General features: G+C 41.8%; 1 protein-coding gene across 1 annotated transcript; it reads left to right on the forward strand.

The window, feature by feature from the left end:
- Positions 1–18,315: 18,315 nt before the first annotated feature.
- PRR19 (proline rich 19) lies at positions 18,316–20,519 on the forward strand. Its single transcript, XM_074192681.1, has 4 exons — positions 18,316–18,399; positions 18,940–19,591; positions 19,752–19,921; positions 20,044–20,519. The coding sequence occupies exons 2-4, from the start codon at positions 18,946–18,948 to the stop codon at positions 20,365–20,367; spliced, it is 1,140 nt and encodes a 379-aa protein (XP_074048782.1). The 5' UTR covers positions 18,316–18,399; positions 18,940–18,945; the 3' UTR covers positions 20,368–20,519.
- The last annotated feature ends 2,170 nt before the right edge of the window (positions 20,520–22,689 follow it).

The raw sequence follows: 22,689 nt of genomic DNA on the forward strand, positions 1-22,689 counted from the left end.
AAACTACCTGTATAGGAACCCGAAAAACTAATCCTTCAAGTTTGCAATGGCCATCTTGGTTCCAGAGAATAGGTAGGTCATAGTTCAAAAGCTGGGTCATTGACAGCCTATTTTACAGATGAAGAAACTGAGTCTCAGGTTGATGATGTGACTTGTGCATAGGTCACATAGATATTAATCGTAAGCAGTGGAATTTGAATTCAGATCTGCTCCCAGTAGTACCACATTGTCCCCAGAGCTGTAGCACTATATAGCTGAGAAAGACAGAACATATTTCCCTTCTCATGGTAGAGAGGCACAGGACTATGGGTATGAAAATTCCCCTTCTCTGAGCTAGAACATACTACTGCTATGATGGAACAAGTTTCTTCCCTCAATGCAAAAAGGCCTAAGATGGTGGGTATGGAAATGTGCATATTTGATCAGTTACTATATGGTTAAATTGCATTAAACTGTTTTTCCTTTGGGAGTAATTTTGGAAGGTCTTAAGAAAGAAAAGATAGGGGGCAGCTAGGTGGCACAATGGATAGAGCACCAGCCCTGGAGTCAGGAGTACCTGAGTTCAAATCTGGCTTCAGACACTTAATAATTACTTAGCTGTGTGGCCTTGGGCAAGCCACTTAACCCCATTGCTTTGTGAAAACCTAAAAAAAAAAACAAAAAAGGAAGGAAAAGATAATTTTTTTAAAAAACATCAATGGGACAACTAGGTAGCTCAGTGGATAGAGCACCAGCCCTGGAGTCAAGAGAACCTGAATTCAAATCCAACCTCAGACACTTAATAATTACCTAGCTATGTGACCTTGGGCAAGTCACTTAACCCCATTGCCTTGCCAAAAAAAAAACATACCAATGAAACATTAAAAGAAAAAAAATCCTCACTACAATTCCAGTAGTTATAAACTGACCTATTTAAATAATCTATTGATTCTAAATCTGATAAAGAAGAAAAATGAATGTTGTCTAAAGAGTACTGTGTGGATGCCCAAGCAACTCAAAATCATTTTTTAAGTAAAAAAAAAAAAGAACTACTATAAAAAATTTTGTATAAATAAGTCTTTTTCTACTTTTTTCCTAATGTCTCTGGAACTTAGACCCAGAAGTGGTGTTGTTGGATCAAAGGTTATAGACCGTTTTATAATCCTTTGGGCTTAGTTCCAAATTGCTCTCTAGAATGGTTCCCAACTACAACAACTGCATTAGTTTCCCAGTTTTCCCACATCCCATTCAATAATCATCATTCCTTTTTTATAGTATCCAATCTGATAGGTGTGAGGTAGTACCTCAGAGTTGTTTTAATTTGCATTTCTCTAATCAATAAAGATTTAGAGCATTTTTAATATGATTATTTATAGCTTTGATTTTTTTGTCTGAAAACTGACTGTTCATAACCTTTGACCATTTATCAATTAGGGAGTGACTTGTGTTCTTATAAATTTGACTCAGTTCTCTATTTGAGAAATGAGGCCTTTATCAGATACTGCTTTCCTTTAAATTTTGGTTGCATTTGTTTTGTTTGGGCAAAACATTTTAATTACATATTATCAAAATTATCTATTTTACATTTTGCTTTGTTCTCTATATTTTCTTTGTCCTAAATTCTTCCCATAGCCAAAGATCTGACAAACTAGTCGATGCTCTCTAAATTTGCTTACAGTATTATTTTTTTATGTGCAAATCATGTACCTATCCTGGTATAACTGTGTGAGATGTTGGTCTATAACTAGTTTCTCCATGCTATTTTCCAGTAGATTTATCAAATAATGAGTTTTTGTTCCAAAAAACTTAGATCTTTGGGTTTATCTTATACTATATTAATATGATCATTCACTATAATATATTGTGTACCTAATCTATTCCATACCCATCATTCTATTTCTTAGTCAGTACCAGATTGCTTTGATAATTACCACTGTATAATAAAGTTTGAGATCTGGTATGGCTAGACCACCTTCTTGCACATTGTTTTCATTGATTCCTATGATTTACTTGACCTTAAGTTCTTCTTGAAGAATTTTGTTATTAGTTTTTCTAGCTCTATAATTTTTTGATAGTTTAATCAGTATGGCACTGAATAAATAGATTCATTTAGGTAGAATTATCATTTTATATTTATATTTTATTTTTATATTATCATTTTTATTATATTTATATTTATATATTTATATATAATAGATTAGGTATACATTACATTGTAATAAATAGGTTCATTTAGGTAGAATTATCAATTTTATATTTATATTTAAATATAAAATTGTCATTTTTATATATTGACTCAGCCTATCCATGAGTAATATTTTTTCCCAGTTGTTCAGAAATGACTTTATCTGTGTGAAAAATGTTTTGTAGTTATGATAATATAGGTCCTGGGTTGTCTTGACAAAAAGACTACCAAGGGGGGGCTAGGTGGCATAGTGAATAGAGCACTGGCCTTGGAGTCAGGAATACCTGAGTTCAAATCTGATCTCAGACACTTCATAATTACCTAGCTGTGTGGCCTTGGGTAAGCCACTTAACCCCATTTGCATTGCAAAAACCTAAAAAAACAAAAACAAACAAACAAAAAGACTCCCAGGTGTTTTATGTCTACAGTTATGTCTACAGTTATTTTAAGTGCGATTTCTCTATTTCTTGCTGTTGGACTTTGCTGGTAATATATATAGAAATGTTGATGATTTGTGTGGGTTTATTTTGTATCCTGCAACTTTGTTAAAATTATTACTTCAAGTAGATTTACATATATATATGTATATAAGTATAACATCATATCATCTACAAAAGTGATTTGCTCATTGTCAGTTCTTATTCCTTTGATTTCTTTTTCTTCCCTTATTGCTACAGCTAATATTTCTAGTATAATATTGAATAATAGAAGTTATCTTGCCTCACCCCTGATTGTAATGGGAAGGCTTCCAGCTTATACCCAGGATAGATAATGTTTGCTGATAGTTTTAGATAAACACTATTTAGGGGGCAGCTAGGTGACCCAGTGGATAAAGTGCTGGCCCTGGAGTCAAGTCAAATTCAGCCTTAGACACTTAATAATTACTTAGCTGTGTGACCTTGGGCAAGTCACTTAACCCCATTGCCAAGTCAAAAAAAAGATAAATACTATTTAGGGTTTTAAGATAAGCTCCATTTATTCTTAAGCTCTCTAGTGATTTTCATTGGAATAAGTACTATATTTTGTCAAAAGTTTTTTCTGTTTCACCAACTAATTTTTAAAGGACATGAACAAAAGATGGGATCAAATTATGGGTAACACAAGATGAATACAGAAATATGTCTTGATCCTAAAAAAAATAATATCAGAAGTCCTAAAGCTTGTAATGAGCTGAACCTGATGAAACACCAAAAACAATTTTACAAGGGGGTTGTTATCTTGCTTGTTTAAGAAGAGATAAGATCATCTGCTAGGGTGAATGGAACAATGAAAACTGGCAAAAGAGAGAAAGTAGAGCTGCTCTATGTTTATGAAAAACTTCTGATTCCTCCTTCCCTTCCTCCAAAAATGTTTCTTCCACTAGAACAAAAAGGGAGATAGTAGAGGGAGAGAAACTTCTTGGGGCACAATATCTGATCAGATCACCAGGGGGTGCTCTAAACCTGAGCTTTAATGACTTCACCCAACTGGGCATGTTGGAATACTTACCATCTTCTTCTCCTTGGGCTACAGACTCCTTTCCCCTTTCTCATGCTCTAGTTATATGAAATTCCCTATATTACCTAGAACTTTTTGAGATCTTTTCTAAGGGTATGTTTACTCCACTAATAATTCACAAATCTCTGAGAGTGAACTGGCTGCCTCTGCTTCTCCCTCCTCATCTCACCCTCATCCTCAAATTCACTCAACTGGCCTTTAGACTAAAACATTTTTATTGTAATTGGAAAATGATGAGTATAACTGCTTTAGATCTGAGAAGTGAGAGTAGCCACAATTGAATTTCCCCATCTTTTTCCATGTCATATCCTTTGAATTTTCATAAGAAGGGAAGACAAATGAATCTAAAGACCTTCGTTGAGAAATGCTTCTCAATATACCCTTTAATATCAGAATTATAGAGAAAACTCCTTCTCTCCCAAGCTCATTTCCCAACTAGAATTTGAAATCAAACCCCTGACACTAGGTACGTCTACAGCTTGGCTCAACCTTCCAGAAGGCTTCCTGGTACTTTTCCACGGCCCTCACCAAAAGTATCTAATCATACGTAATCAGTTCCTTTTCCAAGGCTTCCCCCTAATGTGACTGACAAATCTACAAGTCCAAGGCTTCAATTCTTTCATCAATTGTTCTCTGGGTCACTCGCATGATCAGTTTTATACATCTTCTCTCAGATCTTCTCAGGTCTTCCAGTTCCAAGAATAGCACTGTATATAATGTACCTTCAGCTGCATAAGAATGTTTGGCCTAGTTTCTTTTTTTATTTTGCTCTATGTAAAGTGATCATAGTATTTTAATGTTATGAATCTATGAATGAAGTAGGAAATGACCTGAGGGTGCAGAAGATTCCTGTGGGATGGGGGATATGAATTGAATACCAATAGAAAATATCTTATCTTAATTCCGAGCAATATTCCACTTCATCCCTATATTAAATCAGAACCCAGTCAGCAACTAATGCCTCTTTTTACACTTTGTCGGCTAACCTTGTTGAAAGAAAGAAATATAGGTATTTTCAAGCAGAGAATTTTCTAGTTGCATTCAATATAAAGCTATATTTGCATTTTAAACTATGTACCATAATAAACTCAAATGAATCTATTACTTTAATATGAAAGGTCATACCATAACATTATTGGAAGAGAATGAAATGATGAGCAGAAACAGAAGAACATTGTACATGTTAACAACAGCATGGGGTGATGATCAACCTTGATGGACATGCTCATTCCATCAGTGCGATGAACAGGGACAATTTTAGGGGATCCATGATAGAGAATACCATCTGTATCCAGAGAAGGAATCAAGGAAGTTTAAATGAAAACCAAAGATTATTATCTTCAATTTTTAAAAAGTCATATATATTGGAAAATTTTTCTGTCTCTAATATTTTCTTCCTTATAGATATGTTTTTTTCTCTTAAAACATTCAAGCTTTATCTATCCATAACATGGAAAAAATGTAAAGACTATATCAGATTGCTTTCTTTGGGGGGGAGGGGGGGAGGGGGGAGGGGGGAGGGGGAGGGAAAGGAAGGAGGGAGGGAGAGGGAAAAATTGTAAAATTCAAAACCTTGCAAAAAATTATTGGTAGAAATTACTATTGTATATAATTGGAAAACAAATAAAATATTTATGTATTTCTTTTTAAAAGATGAGAATGAGATCAGGCATATTTCACACTTATGACTAGGGAGAGAATTCTTAGGCAAACAAGGGATAAAAGGGAGATCACAAAAGACATATATAATTTCAAATACATTTTCTGAAATGCTTCTCCTTGAACAAAATCAATGAGTGAGACCGGATTTGAACTCAGGTACTCCTGACTCCAGGGCCAGTGCTTTATCCACTGTGCCACCTAGCCACCCCAAAAGGTAACTTGTTAATCGAGGGAGGAGGACCTGCTTTCATCAAGTATCTCTGAAAAACTTCTCATATCCAAGATGTATTTAGGAAATTGACAATATACATATACAACACCAATTTCTCACTGAAAAAAAAAATGTCAATGTATATGAACAAACCATTCTCAAAAGAAGAAATTCAAACTATTAGCAACCATATGAAAGACTGTTGCAAATCATCTGTTCTAAAAGACACTGCCAGGTCCACCATGGGAAGATAAAAAGTCTAAAAACCTTCAGACGTTTCCAAGCTCACAAGGTCCTCCTCTGATCAAGGTAGGGGAAACCTGAGGCTGAGTCTAAAAATCTTTCTCAGTCCCCCTCCCAAAAGGGATTCCTCAGTATTTTTAAATGATTCACGGGTTATAACCATATTTCCTTAGCCAATCTGAACATCCTTCCTATCATTCTAGTTCCTCTGATAGCACTCAAAGATTTTTGCAATTAATCTAAGGTCATTAATTGATTGATTGATGCATATTCTCCTGGTTAAAGTATCAGAGCATCTTATCACTCACTTTAAGTGGAGTGTAGTGATTGATCCACAGAGTCAATGACCCAATACACTTACAACAGAACTAAAGTCTTATGTATACCAAAATATTCATAGTAGCACTTTTTTGGTACCAGAGGACTAGGAAAAAAGTTGTAATATTTTTACAGAATATTATGGTGCTGTAGGAAGTGACTAACCTGAAGAATTTTAAAAGACTCATGCAAAATGATATGGATTGAAATAAATAGAGCCAAGAAAGAGTAGAAAACTTAGTTAAACTGACACAAAGTGATGTAAGTAGAATCAGGAGAGACATGTTGTAATCGTAACATTCTGCAGAGAGACAGAGACAAAGCCACTCCAACACTCAAAAAAGTCTCTCTTTGCATTAAGCCATTTCAGAGCATTCTCAGATAAAATTCCACAGTGAAATAAATATTCACACTGCACTTTGCTTAGTAAAAATAACCATTAACTTTACCAATTTTAATAAAGAAAGCAGTACAACTGTGGGCACACCCTTGGAGAATCATTTTCCTTAAGTCATTCAATGCATCTTTATGGGTTCTCCTTTCCAGAAGGTCAAAGGTGAACCTAAGAGATACTTCCATTAAAAGAAGGCATCAACCTAATCTCTTCAGGGAGTCAAGAGGATTGGAGTTCAAATCCAGACTCAGACACATGACACTATGTGACCTTGGGCAAGTCACTTAGCCCAGATTTCCTTGCATCCAGGGTCAGCTCCAGTCATCCAGATTAATATTTGACTACTGACCTCTAGAGGGGAAAATGAGACTGGTGGCTTAGAACAGCACTGCCCCCCCCCCCAAATTCTTGTGGCATCACCTCCCTGATGTCTTGGTCTTCTTTGAGAATGAAGAATAAATACAACAATCTCTTCAGGGAATAGGGAAAGAAGTTAAAGGCCCTTTGCCCTAGTCCAGTCTTCTGTCTACTTGCTGGATGGACTCTGGGAGGAGTCCTTTCCTGGGCTGATAAGGAGAACTGGACATTGTTTCAGAATTGATAAAAACTGATAAAGCTTTTCTTTCAGACCAGTCCAAAAACTTCAGGCTAGGATAATTTCAAAATGCTTTCTTTATCTGGGTAATGGGAGGTAAGGGAGAGGGTTAGTATGCTTCCACACACCAGGGATCTCAATTCCCACTTCTTTCTCAGTTTCCAAGTTTCTGTTGCCCTTGAGCACCCTTCTCCAGGATGCTGTCTCTCCTCTGGGGTTTTCATAATTCACATTACTCTCTCTCTCTCTCTCTCTCTCTCTCTCTCTCTCTCTCTCTCTCTCTCTCTCTCTCTCTCTCTCCTTTACCGATCCTTTCATGCTGGTGAATTCTCTCTGTTGATTATCTCCAATTAATCCTGTATAGATCTTGTTTGTGCATGTTGTCTCCCACTTTAGACCAGGAGCTCCTCAGGAGGTGTGACGGGGGTTTTTTTTGGGGGGGGGCACTTTCTTTGTATGCCTCCCACTTAGTGCCTGTACTTAATAAATTCCAGCCAACATCTCATGTTTCCTTAAGACTTTGGTAGATAGAATACTAGGTCTCGAGTCAGAAAGACCTTGAGTTCAAGCCTTAGACACTTAAACGCTGGGTGACTCCAGTCAAGTCACTTGACCAAAGTCTGCTTCAGTTTTCTCCTCTGTAAAATGGGGATAATAATGTCTACCTCCCAGGATTATAATAAAGATCAAATTTGTAAAAAACCACTTCACTCAGGCTCAGTATTGTAAATACTTATTCCCTTCCATTCCCTTCAACCATCTTCACCCAATATACCACAATTCAAGCCTTCGTGGCTTTTCCTCTTGATGGCTTGCTTATTCTTTCTCTAATCTATCCTCCACAAAGTTGCCTAAGTGATACTTCTAAGAAGAGGTCTCACTTCTTATTTTCCCCCTAAAGAAGTTTCAGTGACTCCCTTCTGTCTCTTGGGGAAAATATAATAAAATAACAATACAATAAATATACAACAATATAGCAATATTCTATTGATGATATGCTAATTATATTAATAGCTATAATGTTGATAAATAATAAGAATAAAATCATAAATTATAGCCTTTCACAGTTTGCCTCCACACAATCTTACCAAACGTATTTTATGTTATTCCCCTTCACACATTTAACATTACTGCTCAAGATGACCTGCTCACTATTCCACATAAAGGGTCTTCCATCTCTTGCCTCTGGGCTTTTATCCAAGTTGTACCCATCCCTGAAACACCCTTCGTCTTCACCCATATCTTTTGATAACCCTGGCTCCCTTTAAGATAACCCAGGTGTTCAGTCCTCACCCACAGGGCCTTTCTTGCCACAAAATGTTTGTTTCTCATCATAAAAAAATATTTTAATACACTTGAACATTATGGTTGGTACATGGCCTTTTTCCATGGAATAAAATGAATCTATGTATCTGCCAATCCTCAATATATGAATGAAGTAGGAGAGAGGCAGCATTATCCTCATTTGACAGATAAGAAAACCATAGAAATGATTAAACAACTTTCCCAAAGATATGTCAAAAAGCCTATGGTAGGAGCTAAGATCAGAGTTCAGGTGGCCTTCTCAGGCTCGTCTCCCAGGTTTTCTGTTCTTGATAAAAATAATAATAGCCACCGTTTATGTAACAATTTAAGGCTTACAAAGCACTTTAATTGATCCTCATAACAGCCCTAGGATGTAGGTGCTACTATTATTTCCATTTTACAGATGAAGAAACTATCATACAGAGATGAAATGACTTCCCAAAGTCACACAGTTAGTAAGTGTCTGAATCAGGATTCCAACTCAGGTCTTCCTAAATCTAACTCCCCACTACAACACTACTCATCTATCAAAATTAACAGTTGAAACCTGTGTGTAAGACAGTTCATAATTTCAAATACAATCCACCTTTGTGCTTCTCTTTGGATATTGAAATATGCATGTTTATAGATGCCTGTTAAATTCAGAGTAAAAAGGAAGTATTTCTGCAAAGAAAAAAATCAATTATTGGAAGAATAACAACCCAAAGACATCTGCTGGCAGAGACTCAGAAGGTTCCAAATAAAATTGGACAGGTGGGTGGTGCAGTGGCTAAAGCTGATGATGATCATCATAATTGTTGTTTATGTTAAAATAATACGAAAATGTGGAATTTTATTTTACAAAAAAAAATCACATCTAAGAGTTTTTAGTGTTCACCACCTCAAAATTACACCATGGAAGTATAACCTGTTGCATCCCTCACTGTTCTATCTCTGTGAAGACCCTGAAACATTCCAGGAAGTGATTCATAGAGAGAGATTATTGGAGCAGAAATTATGAGACTTTCTATAGGAAATGAGATTACTCCTAGATAGAGAGAATCCTGCAAGGGAGTCCTGACCCAAGTTCTGTCTGAGGCAAAGAGTCATATGATAGAATAAAAGATTGCAATCTATGCTCACTTTCACTTCTTTCCTCTTAGAATTTGCGATTGGAATTTCTGGATGATGCCAATGGAGACCAGGACAGAAGGCTCAGAACCTTGGACAGTAAGTGCAAGCAAGATGAGGACAGGACCCAGTCAACATGGACAATGAGAGTCAGCACACCAAGGTGCAACAGCCATTAGGATTTCTATTTGCCTGAAGACTGGTGAACTATAGGTGAACTAATTTCCCTGCTTCTTCTTTTGAGCCCATGAGCTAGAGAGTGAATGCTCCTCACAACTTCTCTCTTTTCATTATCTCAGGGAGTATAGGCAGTTGGAACTTCCCACTTCCACCATCTTCACCCAAATATCTGGGAGAGGGCAAGAAGAATTAGGAGAGGGAATTCTTGGTGACTATTTCTACTCAGGACTAATTAGTCTAATTTCTTTTTACTTTATTCTATGAACAGTAATCTGCATTATCACAACATGGGAAGGATCTGAATGCAGTAAGAAGGGACCTGAGAGAGTGGAAAACCCACAATGGGGTGGGGGCTCTGAATCTGCTGGATAATGGATTTCATTTTCTCTATCACATGGACTATTTATATGTAAACTGTGGTAGAGTATTCCAGTCTGGTCAACCACAACCAAACGTACTATAACTCACCTCTAATATAGTGATGTCATTTTGTTCCTCTTCAGGAATGAAGGACAGCTAACTAACCAAGAATCAATGGGATCCCAGATAGCAAGGGGTACACACAAAAACTGTCTAGCACTGAAATGGCAGCCCAGGCATTTGTAGACTTAGGCCCTTCCTAGAAGCCAACAAGCATTATGCAGTCTTTCAGAAAGTGGCCAAGCTATATCACTGTTCAAGTAGAAGGCAGCCTGAGAGACTAATTTAGAAACTGCCTTCCATTAATTTAATTTTGGCAGGATAATTCACAGAGTGAATAATGTCTCTGTAAAGATGAGGGAGACAGTTGTGAATCCAAAAGAATAATATTTTTTTTCTTTGTACTTGTTTCTCTCAGCTTCATGTGCACATAGTAGGTACTTGACAGAGGCTTGTTGATTATAATGAACACCCGTTAAGCTTTGGCCCTAAAACTTTGCTTGGTCCAGAAGCCACACTGCCCCACTGCTGCTGTCACTGGGACTGGCAGGATCCCAGAGATTGGGTGGTGGGCTTGCATGAGCCTCCAGCAAACCTCATGGAGGACTCAAATCCCCTCTTGTGGGTAGTCCTGCTTCCTTCTTTCCTTCCTCTGTTTCCTGGTCCTTCTTTTAGGTTCTCTGTGTAAGGGAATTACACACCTGTCTTCATTACACTTAAATCGCTATTTCTTCAAATATCCCCATGAAGTAGATGGTATATTAATATTCCTGTTTTATAGATGAGGAATTGAAAGCCTGCAGAGCCTAGATGAAGTCATCTAGCAAGTGCCCAGGATCTCAGAGCTGATAAGTATGTAAAGCTGAAATTGAACTTGGAATCTTTAGAATGTAAGTTTGTTGAGGGCAGGAAAGAAAGAAAGAAAGAAAGAAAGAAAGAAAGAAAGAAAGAAAGAAAGAAAGAAAGAAAGAAACAAACAAACAAACAAACAAACAAACAAACAAACAAAGAAACAAAGAAAGAAACAAAGAAAGAAACAAAGAAAGAAACAAAGAAACAAAGAGAGAAACAAAGAGAGAAACAAAGAGAGAAACAAAGAGAGAAACAAAGAAACAGAATGGGAAGGAAGGAAGGAAGGAAGGAAGGAAGGAAGGAAGGAAGGAAGGAAGGAAGGAAGGAAAAGAAAGGAAGAAAGAAACAAGCAAAGAAAAAGAAAGAAAGAAAGAGAGAAAGACAGAGAGAGAAAGAGAGAAACAAAGAAACAAAGAAAAGGAAGGGAGGAAGGAAGGAAGAAAAAGAAAGGAAGAAAGAAACAAGCAAAGAAAAAGAAAGAAAGAAAGAAAGAAAGAAAGAAAGAGAGAAAGAAAGAAAGAAAGAAAGAAAGAAAGAAAGAGAAAGAAATCATGAGCAGCCAGACTTCAGAAAAGCCCGGAAAAACCTACATGAACTAATGCTAAGGAAAGTGAGCAGAACCAGGAGAACATTATTAGCAACATTATGGATGATCAACAATGATGGATGTATCTCCTTTCAGCAGTTCAGGGATCAAGGACAATCTGGAGAGACCTGATTTGGAAAATGACATCCACATCCATAGGAAAAATATATGTAATCTGAATATAGAGTACAATATACTATGTTCTTTTTGAAAAAAAAATTGTTTTTTCTTTCTTTTTCAAGGTTTTTCACCTTTAGTTCTAATTCTTTTACAATACAACTAATATGGAAATATATTAAACACAATTGTGTTGTTCTGTATCAGATTATTTGCTGCGATGGGGAAGGAGGAGGGAAGGGAGAGGTAGAAAAATGTGGAACTCAAAAGTTTGTTATAAAATGAATGTTGAAAACTATCTTTGCATGTAATTGCAAAAAAATTAAATATTACCTAGAGGAAAAAAAAAGACACCAGACTCCTGGCTCTGAACATTACAAACCAAGAATGGTAGAATGGATAGAGATTTAGCCTCAGAATCAGGGAGACCTGGCTTTAAATTCCATCTCTGGCACAGGACAGCTGAATTGCCTTGGCCAGGATACTTGCAACTCTCTAGGAATTGAATGGACAAAGAAGGTGCCATTCTGCCCAGGGAATAGGAATTTCTTCACTGGGCATTGTTTACACCAATGAAATTGCATGTCAAGATAAAAAAAAGTTTATTATTATTCTATTGACATTACTGGCATCTTCTCTCTTCTTTCTCTGTCTCCCCTTGGAAGCTGGGCTGATCAGTATATGTGACGTAACATTATATTCTTGATATTTAATCGCTGGGCCCAGACCATCCTGTCTGCCAGGAAGAAGATTGCTAGGAAGAAGGAATCACTCTGTTTGAAACACTATTCTTTCTCCTCTAAGGCCAATGGAAGCCATCACCAGGCATAGGAGAGAGGAGCAAGGAAGGGAAAACAGTAATTGGTTCCTGACTCCTTGATCTTGGTGTATAAGATAGAAACCTCTATATCTTTGTTCAGGGTGATTCTCCCAACCTTTTATTACCTTCGTCTCCACCTCTCCTCTGCAGTCAAATGTCAAAATACAACCTACCCATCCTCCAAGACCCAGCTGCCTCCTCTATGGGGCCTTTCTTGGTCTCTAAATAGAAGTCACAAAATGTAGTGTGGGGGAGATGGGAAGGAGGGAGAAACATCATAATCACAGCCAGGGTCTATAGGGACAGTCTCATTCAATCCTACCTCTTCATTTCACAGAAGAGGAAACCATCAAATGGAGAGAGGTCTTTGTCAAGGTTTCACCTGGCAAAAGCAGGACTAGAATCCAGACCTTTCAACTCCAAGATGAATCCTCTTTTCACTTAAATACACTGAACTTTCCTTCCTCAGAGACTCAACAGGTTGTGGGCCTCTCTTAGAAACTTCATCCCATCATGCCTAGTATTGGAGTTCTCTGGTTCTTATTCCCTCAATGAATAAAAAGAGAGGCAGCTGGGGTGCAGGCAATAGCATTCTGGGGTTGAAATAAGGGAGTTCTAATCTGAATTCAGATACTTACAAACTTATGACCCTCGAGAAATCATTTAACATGTTTGCCTCAGTTTCCTCATCTGTAAAATAAGTTGGAGACAGAAACAGCAAACTGCTCCAGTATCTTTGCCAAGAAGACCCCAAATGAGGGCATCTAGGTGGCACAGTGAATTGAGGAGTCAGGAAGATCTGAGTTCAAATTTGGCCTCAGATACTTAATAGTGATTTAGCTGTGTGACCTTAGGCAAGTCACTTAACCCCACTGCCTTGCAAAAAAAAAAAAGGAGGACCCCAAATGGATTCATGAAGAGTCAGACACAGTTGAACAACAACAATAATAAAAATAACTAGAATTTACACAGTTTTTCATATCTTCTCTCATTTGGTCTCCACAACAGCCCTGGGAGGTAGGTGCTATTATATTAATCCTACTTTAGAGATAAGGAAACTGAGGAAGGATGAAATTAAGTGACTTGCTGAGGGAGACTCAACTAGGCAGGATTTGAACTTGGGTCTTTGTGACTCTAAATCAGTACTCCATCCACTATAAAACCAGTCATCTTTGTAACCAGACTGTGGCATCAGAAAAGGCAGGAACCAAATGTCATATGTAGCTGTATTCTCATGTGGCCCCAAACTTAGGGTCCAGCACACAGTACACAACAAGGGAGGTTTTGTAGATGAATGAAGGAACCAGACCCTGCTCTCAGAGAGCCCCAAGTTTGACTGGGAAGCTAGTTCTCTTCCCCGGGGAAAAGATGTTGACTGGCCTTGAGTTCAGAGTCAAAGGAAAAGGCTTAGAGTGGAAGCTGCTCAGAAGAAGGAAGAGAATTCTAGAGATTGGAGCAGCCCCAAGGAGTTGCCTAGAGGATGTGGCTCATCTTCTGGCAGGCTCTGAATGACATAGAGGATATGTGAGTGGATGGAACAGAAACCCAGGATATGATCCTTTGGCCCTTCTGCTGACCATGGTTGCTCTGTGATGGTGTGCCCCCACCCCCCCACCCCGGGCCTGTTCCAGGAAAAAGAGACAGAGAGTGGAGGAGAGGAAGAAAGGAGGAGGGACAGATAAAGAGGGAGAAAGGAAATTGGAGAACATCATGTGTCCAGGTGCCCTGGTTATCTCACCTCAGACCTTGGCACCTGGCCCAGAAGCTACTCATCTAGCTAGCCTCCATCACTAGACTCTGCTTTCCCTTGAGTAAATTGGCTCTGTGGTTACAGTATAAAAAAAAAAAAAAAAAGGAACTGTATCCTGGAGCTGCTGTCCCTCTTCCCCTTCCTCCCCTGTCTGCTGCCTACTCTCATCCTAGAGGACACTCAACCCAACTTAGGGTCTCAGGACTCCTCCTAGGTGTTCTCCCTGCCCACTCTCAGTCTTGGGATGGGGTAACCATATCTCCTCCCACCCTATCCCTATTTCTTAGTCTCCCAGACTCTCTTCCCTCAATTTCAACCTAGCTCTGAACAGGATTCTACTCTCACAACCTCCCCCAAATGGTCAAATCTCTTCAAGTGATGGAAATGCACCTCTCAAGGCAACCCATTCCACTATGGGGCACCACTGACAGTTTGGAAGTTTTTTCCTTATATTGAACCTCAACCTACCTCTTTGTGCTTTCAATCCAATGATCCTATCTTCAGAGACCAATCAAAATAATATTATGAAAGCAATCCTATATGCCACAAAATAATACTAATAACTAACATTTATATGGCAATTTAAGGTTTGTAAAGTGTTGTACATAGGTTATCATAATTGATATGAATTAATATTATTTCTATTTCTACTATTATTAATAATAATGATAGATAAGCAGTCTAAGCTCACATACAGTCCTTCAAATACTTAAAGACAGTCATGTATGTCTGTAAGTCTTATCTTGTCCTGACTAAATCTCCCTAGTTCCATCAATTCATGCTTGAACTGTTGTGGTGGTGGTGATTGTAGCAATGGTTGCTTGTTTTTGAAGAGGACCAGTGACATTACAGGCAATGCTTTGACTTGCCCATTAAATAGATTACAGAGCTACCCAAAGGGTAGTTAAGTAGGGGTACAACTCACTAGCACCTAACCATGGAGGTGGAGGAAAGAGTCAAGACTGATGGGAGTTCCCTCTCACAATGGCATTAGAGAAAAGACCCTCTGAATCTCTCAGGGTACTTTGAAAACCCTGAATAGGAGGAATAGAAGCCTGGCCAAAACATATTCACTACATCATAATCATATTTTTAAATGCAATAAAGACATTAAGTTCAAAAATAAATTAATCATATTGAATTCCAGTTCTTACAACTAAAACACTTCTTAGAAACACCTTCCCTCTCAGATTAAGAAACCTTGATATAGGAGAAAAGAAAAGGGCCTGGGTCTGCTTCTTGGGAGGCTGAAGGAGGAATATGAAGCAATGGAAAGTGGACTGAGCAGTGGTCCCTTGCCAGCAGAGTGGAACAAGCCACAGAAACACAGAGCAAGCCCATCCTGGAGCCATCAGAATAGTGAGAGTGTTGAGGGGTATTGTCTGAAGAGATCGAAACAGAGGAAAGGTCATTGATAAGTCAGCAATAATTAACAACCCACATTGCTCCTTCCTCACCTCTGAATAAGAATAATCTAACATATTGTCAGGGCATGAGAAGGGAACACACAGGTCTTCACAAACTTTACAATGAACCACATTATGGTCATACAACAATCCGAAAGATGTAGCGATCTCTGTTGGTTGACTACAAAAAAAGCATTGGATGTGGTTGAGCAAGGGGCTAGATGGCACAGAGCACAGAGTACCATGCCTGGAGTCAGAAGGGGCTAAATTCAAATATGGTCTCAGACTTTTAGTAGCTGTGTGAACCTGGGCAAATCACTTCACCCTGTTTACCTCAGTTTCCTCTTCTACAAAAATATGCTGGAGGAGGAAATGGTAAACTACTCTAGAAACTCTTTTGCCAAGAAAATCCCAGTCACAAAAACCAATGGACTGAACAAAATGGTGGAGCAAAATATTGCTATATTCAAATGAGTAAAGACCCAAGCATAAAGATAATTCTGTTCTATGACCTTTTGATGATTAATATGAAGCAAAGTATATAATGGGGAAGCGTATGTTCCTCAAAAGTACCTGAGGTTGCCATTAAAGATTGGTCAGAGTGGTAGCTAGTGACACAGTGGATAGAGAACTGGCCCTGGAGTCAGGAAGACCTGAGTTCAAATCCGCCCTTAGACACTTAATAATTACCTAGCTGTGTGATCTTGGGCAAATCACTTAATTCCATTGCCTTGTGAAAAAAAAAAAAAAAAGATTAGTCAGAATTCAAATTGCAAGAGGGATGCTCTGCACCCCCTGATAGATGGTAAGCTCCTTGAGGTCAAGGACTGATCCATGTTTGTCTTTATATATCAGCACCACAGAGAGCATCCAGCAACCAAGGGCTTTATAAAAGTTTATGAAGTGAAGGAATCCATTTGTGCTAATTATATCCATGCTGGATGACAGTCCATTGATTTCTGCACAAGATTTATATTCACTTGGGAGTTCAGCCTAATTATTCATACAGAAAAATAAAGAAAGTGAAGAATGCCTGTTATCTAGTCTTATATGCAGTTGAATGGACAGCTCATGGAGCAGGTCCATCAGTGCATGTATTTGGGGCAGATTTTGGAGGTAAACAGTTAGTCACTCAACTAGAATTTATTAAGTGCCTACTATGTGCTATAGGATACAGAGTAAGGTAAAGGACAGTCTGTTTTTCAGGGACAACAAAAATGAAAATGACTAGATTGCATTTGAAAAATTGGACAATGATGCTAAAATTTCCACATTGAATCAAATCCAACTTTTAAAAATTGTTATTCTTTGTGAGAATGATGGAATACCATACTCTCCAAAAAAGTCAAGGTCTGGTGAGTGTTCTCAGGCTTCCATACACTATATCAACAACCATTCTCCATCTTGGCCATAAGGATATTTAGTATGGTCAGAGATTTAGAGGGGCAAAGGTTTCTATGTTTTCAGAGTAAGAAACAGAGACCCAGGTGAGCAAAAAAATGATTTGCCCAAGACAATGATAATGTGTTAGCATCAATTCAAAAGTCACAAAGAGCCTTATATGTTCTCTCACTTGATATAGATCAGCTATCTCATTCAGTAATATTTATTACCAATGCTACATTAGTCACCTCATTTTACATTATTATTAATGGCTAGTATTTCTAGGGTTCCTTGAGATTTGCAAAGCCTTCCTGCACGTTGTCTCATTTAATAATATTATCATCATTATTATCATTAATGGTTAGCATTTACATGGTGCTTTGAAGTTGGCAAAGCCTTTATAAATGTCTCATTTCAGATGATGATGATGATGAATGATTAGCATTTACATAGTGCTTTAGCAATGTTGTCTCATTTCATATCATCATCATTATTATTTTATCATTTCATATTATGTTTATCATTGCATATATTATTTTATTCATCATTTCCTATTATTATTTTTATCAATTCATGTTATTATTTTTATCATTTCATAGTATTATATTATCATTTCATATTATATTTTTATCATTCATATTATTATGTTTTTATCATTTCATAGTATTATATTGTTTTATCATTTCATATTATATTTTTATCATTCATATTATTATGTTTTTATCATTTCATATTATATTTTTATCATTCATATTATTATGTTTTTATCATTTCATAGTATTATATTGTTTTATCATTTCATATTATATTTTTATCATTCATATTATTATGTTTTTATCATTTCATATTATATTTTTATCATTCATATTATTATGTTTTTATCATTTCATAGTATTTTTATCATTTCGTGTTATTTTTATTATTTTTACCATCGGCGGCTGCATTTACACGGTGCTTTGAAGCCTGCAAAGCCTTCCTCACACGTGTTTTTTCACTGGGGAGAGTGTCAGCACTCATTTTACGGAGGAGGAAACTGAGGCCCGGAGCCAGCGGGGTCCCTGGCAGCATCGGCACGGCGGCCTCTGCCCTCCTCGGGAGCGGGCAGGCCTCTGCCCTCCTCGGGAGCGGGCAGGCCTCCCTCCGGGCCACGCCCCGCAGCAGGAGGGCGGCCGAGGCTCCACCCCAAGGGGGCTGTGGGGGTGGGGCGGCGGGGCTGCTGGGCCTCGTGCCCCCGGCGCCTCGTGCTCGCCCGCCCCCGCACTGCGCCTGCGTGCCCGAGGCCCCGCCCCCACACGCCTGCGCAGAGGGGCGCGAGCACATGGCGGGGGCGGGAGAGCGGCCCCGCCCCCCGAGTCACGTGGAGAGGGAGGGGGGTCGGTTGGGGAGGTAGGAACGGCCTGTGGGGAGGGGAAGAGCCCGGGCCTCGGCACCCTGGCTCTCTGAACCTCCCCCCCGGCCCACCCCTCCTCCTCCCCGGACCCCCAAACTCTGACCTCCTTTGCCCTTGGCCCCGCAAGGCCGACTCCCGACCCGAACCTCCCCGTAACTACCCCAAATTCGGAGCTCCCCAGCCCAGAGTCCTGACCTCTGACCCCTACACGCTGACCTCCCCTTGTGTCAGATTCCCTAGCCCATGACCTTGGCCCTCCTCCCTGACCTTAACTCCCACCCCTCAGCCTCTAAGCCCTGACCCCCTTCTATTCCCCCCCCCCCCCCCCCGTGACCTCTGCCCCCTCCTGGGTGCCCCTGGCCCAGGCCTGGTCAGTCTCTGGCCTTGCCACCCTCGCCTTTCACCTCTGTGGCCCCTGCCCTATGGGATCTTCCCTGCCCCCTCTTGCTCCAGTTCCCCCTTCATCCCCAGACAGATAAAGGGGTGGTCCCAAGAGTTCCCGTCTCCATGAGCATGCTGTCCCTGCTCTGTCACAGGCTGCCATGGAGCCCCGGGGGCTGGACCCCCGACCAGTGCAGCCGGCTGATCGGTTGACCCGCATCCCGCACCGCAGGACCAAGCGGGAGCGGAACCAGGCGAGGGCCAGCCGAGGCCTCGGTCCTGGGGGGCCCCCGGCGTCCCGGGCTCGGCCTCGGTGCCCACTGGCCCACGGGGACCCCACTCTGGGGCCCCCCGCAGTCCAGCCAGTGATCATCACCCAGGGCCGGCTGAGCCGGACACACAGGGGCCTCCTGAGCAACGAGGTAAAATCCCTGAATGTGGACAGGCTGCTGAGTGGCCTGACCCAGGAGGCGAGCAGCCCCCCACCTGGGGAGGCCCCAGCCCTTGAAGCAGCGGTAGCGGCAGCAGCAGCAGTGCCATCCCCAAATCCCACCTGGGCGGAGGAAGCCACCCCTCTGCCACCCAAGGGCAAAGAGAACGAAGTTCCCAGAGGGCCCACCCCGGGACCCCCCAGCCCTCGCACACTGCTGGAGGAGCTTCAAGTTCAGCTGCACCTTCCTGGGGCCTTCCCCAGGCGCAACCTGGTCCAGGAGGCCCGAACAGAGATCATCAGGGCCCTGCTGGCTCACTATGGGGAACTGCCTGACCTTAGCCAAGTCCTCAGGAGCCTGCCGGAGCCGGGAGCAGGTGAGAAGGGGCCCCCCTCCCTATCCCTCCCCCCCCCGCCCCCGTCCAACCACCCATGCTTGGTCCAGGCCTGGCCACCCAGCCAGTCTCCTTTACTCCCTTTGGTCTGGGTTGGGACAGGGGACCCTCAGCTGCTTGATGCTCATGCTCCTCCTGCCAGGCCCAGAGCCTAGAAGCCCGGAGGAGTGGAGGATGGTGCCCCCGAGTCAAGACCACCCTGATCCATCAGCCCTGGTGGAGAGCAGCAGCAGCAGGAGGAGGAGGAGCAAAGGGAAAAAGGAACTTGTGTTTACCTTGGGGGCCACCCCAAGCCCACCTTCCACTGAGAAGGTAAGACCCTCTCACCTGAGGGACATGGGAGGTTGCTGGCTAAAGTGTTTTAAGGGTATACATAGAAGAGGCAAGGCTGGTTACTGAATGCCCACCATTTTCCCCTATATTCCTACTCACAGAGCCTGGTGCTGCCCTCGGACCTGTGGGTACCCTCCCCCTCACCCCCACCCCCACCCCTTGGACCTGAGCGTGGAGAGATGACTTGGGGCCCCCAGACATCATTTGATGTCCTGAAGAGCATCTGGCTGCCTGCTACCCCACCAACATGTGCCCCACCCTGGCAGTGGGGAGCTGGAGGAGCTCCCCACCCACCTGCTTGCTTCCCCAACTCTGAAGCCCTGGACTGGAGCCCCAGCCCCCCTGCCCCAATGCCTGGAGTGCCCTGGTTTGTGTCCAGGAGCAGCCCAGAGCCCTGGACCTTCCCCCGAATGCGGCTCTACTGAGGGCAGGAGCCCTCCCCCAACGTGCCCCCTCCATAAAGGACATTGTTGAGAGGATTCTCATTTCTGGGAGATGGCAGCGAACAGGGGAAATTAGCTCCCATTCCCTCTTGGTGCTTTCATGTTCAATAATTTCAATAAAAATATGCAAAGAGCCCGCCATGTGGAAGACTGGGGGGGGGGGGATGGAGAGACAGCAATGCCAGCATACCCATTCCCAGGAGCACTGGGATCTGAGGGATTCAGGGCAGGGTCAGGGCTAGTGGCCCACTGGTATTCACCCTTGAGCAGAGTTGGGGTGGGGGGGAACATAGGCATTTGGAGAAGGAAGAGCAGATGGAATGAGGAACTGAGGAGAAGAGCAAGCAACTGGCTTTAACTGGGCACAGAATGGAGGACCTGAGTCTGGAGGGAGATGGCAAAGGACCCAAAATCATCCCCAGGAGGAGGAGGTGGCATTGAATTCAAAGGGTCTGAAGCCAGCTTCCAGGGCCTGAGGCTGGCAACTCCATCAATTGTCTTGTTCCCAGTCTTCAAGCAGCTCAGAGTCTACTGGTGGGGGGCTATAACAATTGTGTACCTATGAGCCATATCAAGATAAATTAGGGTGATCAAAAGAGGGCAGGCCCTAGAATGAAAGGGGATTGGGAACAACCTCTGGTGAATGGTGAGATTTTATCTGGGACTTAGGGAGAGTCAGTAGTTGGGAGAGAAGTCAATGGGGGAGAATACCCAGGGCCAAGAGACAGAGAGGCTCCTGTTCATGGACAGCCAGGAAGCTGTTATCACTGAATCCAGAAGAACGAGTTGAGAAGTGTGAGAGGACTGGAAAGGTAGGAAGTGGTTAGGTTCTGAAGGACTCTGAATGTCTGACAGGATTTTGTATTTGGTGCTAGTGATAATAGGGAGCCCCAAAAGTTTACTAAGGAATGATATGGTCAGACCTTCATTTTAGGGAAATCACTTTAGTGGCTGAACAGAGAAAAGACAGGAGTGGGAAAGCGAGGCAGCTATTGCAGGGTCCAGGGGTGAGATGATAAGGGCCTTGGTAACAACCTGGATAGTGGGGTAGGAGGAATTCAGGATGACTCCTGGGAGTGTGGAAGGTGAGGCAGGGAAAAGAAAGTTTGGGACATGTTGAGTTGAAAGGGTCTTTGAGTCATCTCATTTGAGATAGGTAGTGGTAGTTGCAAGATGTGAGTCCAGAGGAATAAGATCTGGGAATCCCCCCATCGTCTTTGGGCAGGCAACTCAAGTGATCACCAAGTGAAATGGCGGGAACAGCAGAGGGCTCAAGGCAGAGCCTTGGGGGCACCGAGGGTCTGAGGTGTGCTTGAGGGGGGGATCTAGCAAGGGAAACAGGAAATGATTGGAGAGGGAAAATCAAGAGAGAGAGGGAGGGAAGGTGGCCAGCAAACCTAGAGAGGAGGATGAGGAGTGACCCACAGTGTCGGAGGCTGCAGAGAGGGCGAGAATGAGGATTGAGAAAAAGTTGTTGAATTTGGCCACTAGGATCATTGGTAACTTGGGAGAGAACAACTTTGGTGGAATAAAGTCAGAAACTGGATTGTAAGTGGTTAGGAAGTGAGAGGAAAGCAAGGGAAGGCACCAGTTAATCCACAGACTTCTCAAGGAGTTTCACCACAAAAAGGAGAGGAAATGGGACTATAGCTAACAGATCAACTGAGGACAGGAAAAACATGGGTGTGTTTGTAGCCAATAGGAAAGCCATCAATGGAGAGAGATTGGGGTGAAATGATAGTGATGGAGAGGGGCAGCCTGCTGGAGTAGGTAAGAGGGTTTGCCTGGGCCAGAAGAGCCATACCTTAATGTGATACAAGAGGAAGGCAGAAGTAGTGGGGAAAGGCATCTGAATGGCGGAAGATGAGGGGGAAAGGGAACTGAGCTAACAGCCTCCATTTTTTCCCAGTAATTTATGAAGCAAGGGTCTTGGTGGAAAGGGTAAGCTGGAGAAGGAACCATGGGAGGTTTGGAAAAGCTGCTCTGAAGAAGGGGGTGGCGAACTAATTAGGGCAGTGTGAGAGGATTGGCTGACAGCCCGGAGGGCCAGGTGAGCTTACATAAGGAACATCTGTAGGGAACCTACTCAGCAGGGCAACAGGCCAAGGTCAGAAGCAGAGCAGGTGAAAGCTCCAGTGCCAGGAGTGGGCCTGGGCCCAGGATTGGTCCCTCAAATGCAGCCTGGAGTTAAAATGTGGAGCAAAGGAGTGACATGGAAAACAGTCCTGGGTGTGGGAGGGTCTGGAAACTAAGCCCAACCGAAATCATTTGTTCTTGTCCCGAGGAGAGGGCCGAACCATGGGA

This window comes from Macrotis lagotis, chromosome 1 (genome assembly GCF_037893015.1).
Source record: "Macrotis lagotis isolate mMagLag1 chromosome 1, bilby.v1.9.chrom.fasta, whole genome shotgun sequence".
In the NCBI taxonomy this organism is placed as follows: Eukaryota; Metazoa; Chordata; class Mammalia; order Peramelemorphia; family Peramelidae; genus Macrotis; species Macrotis lagotis.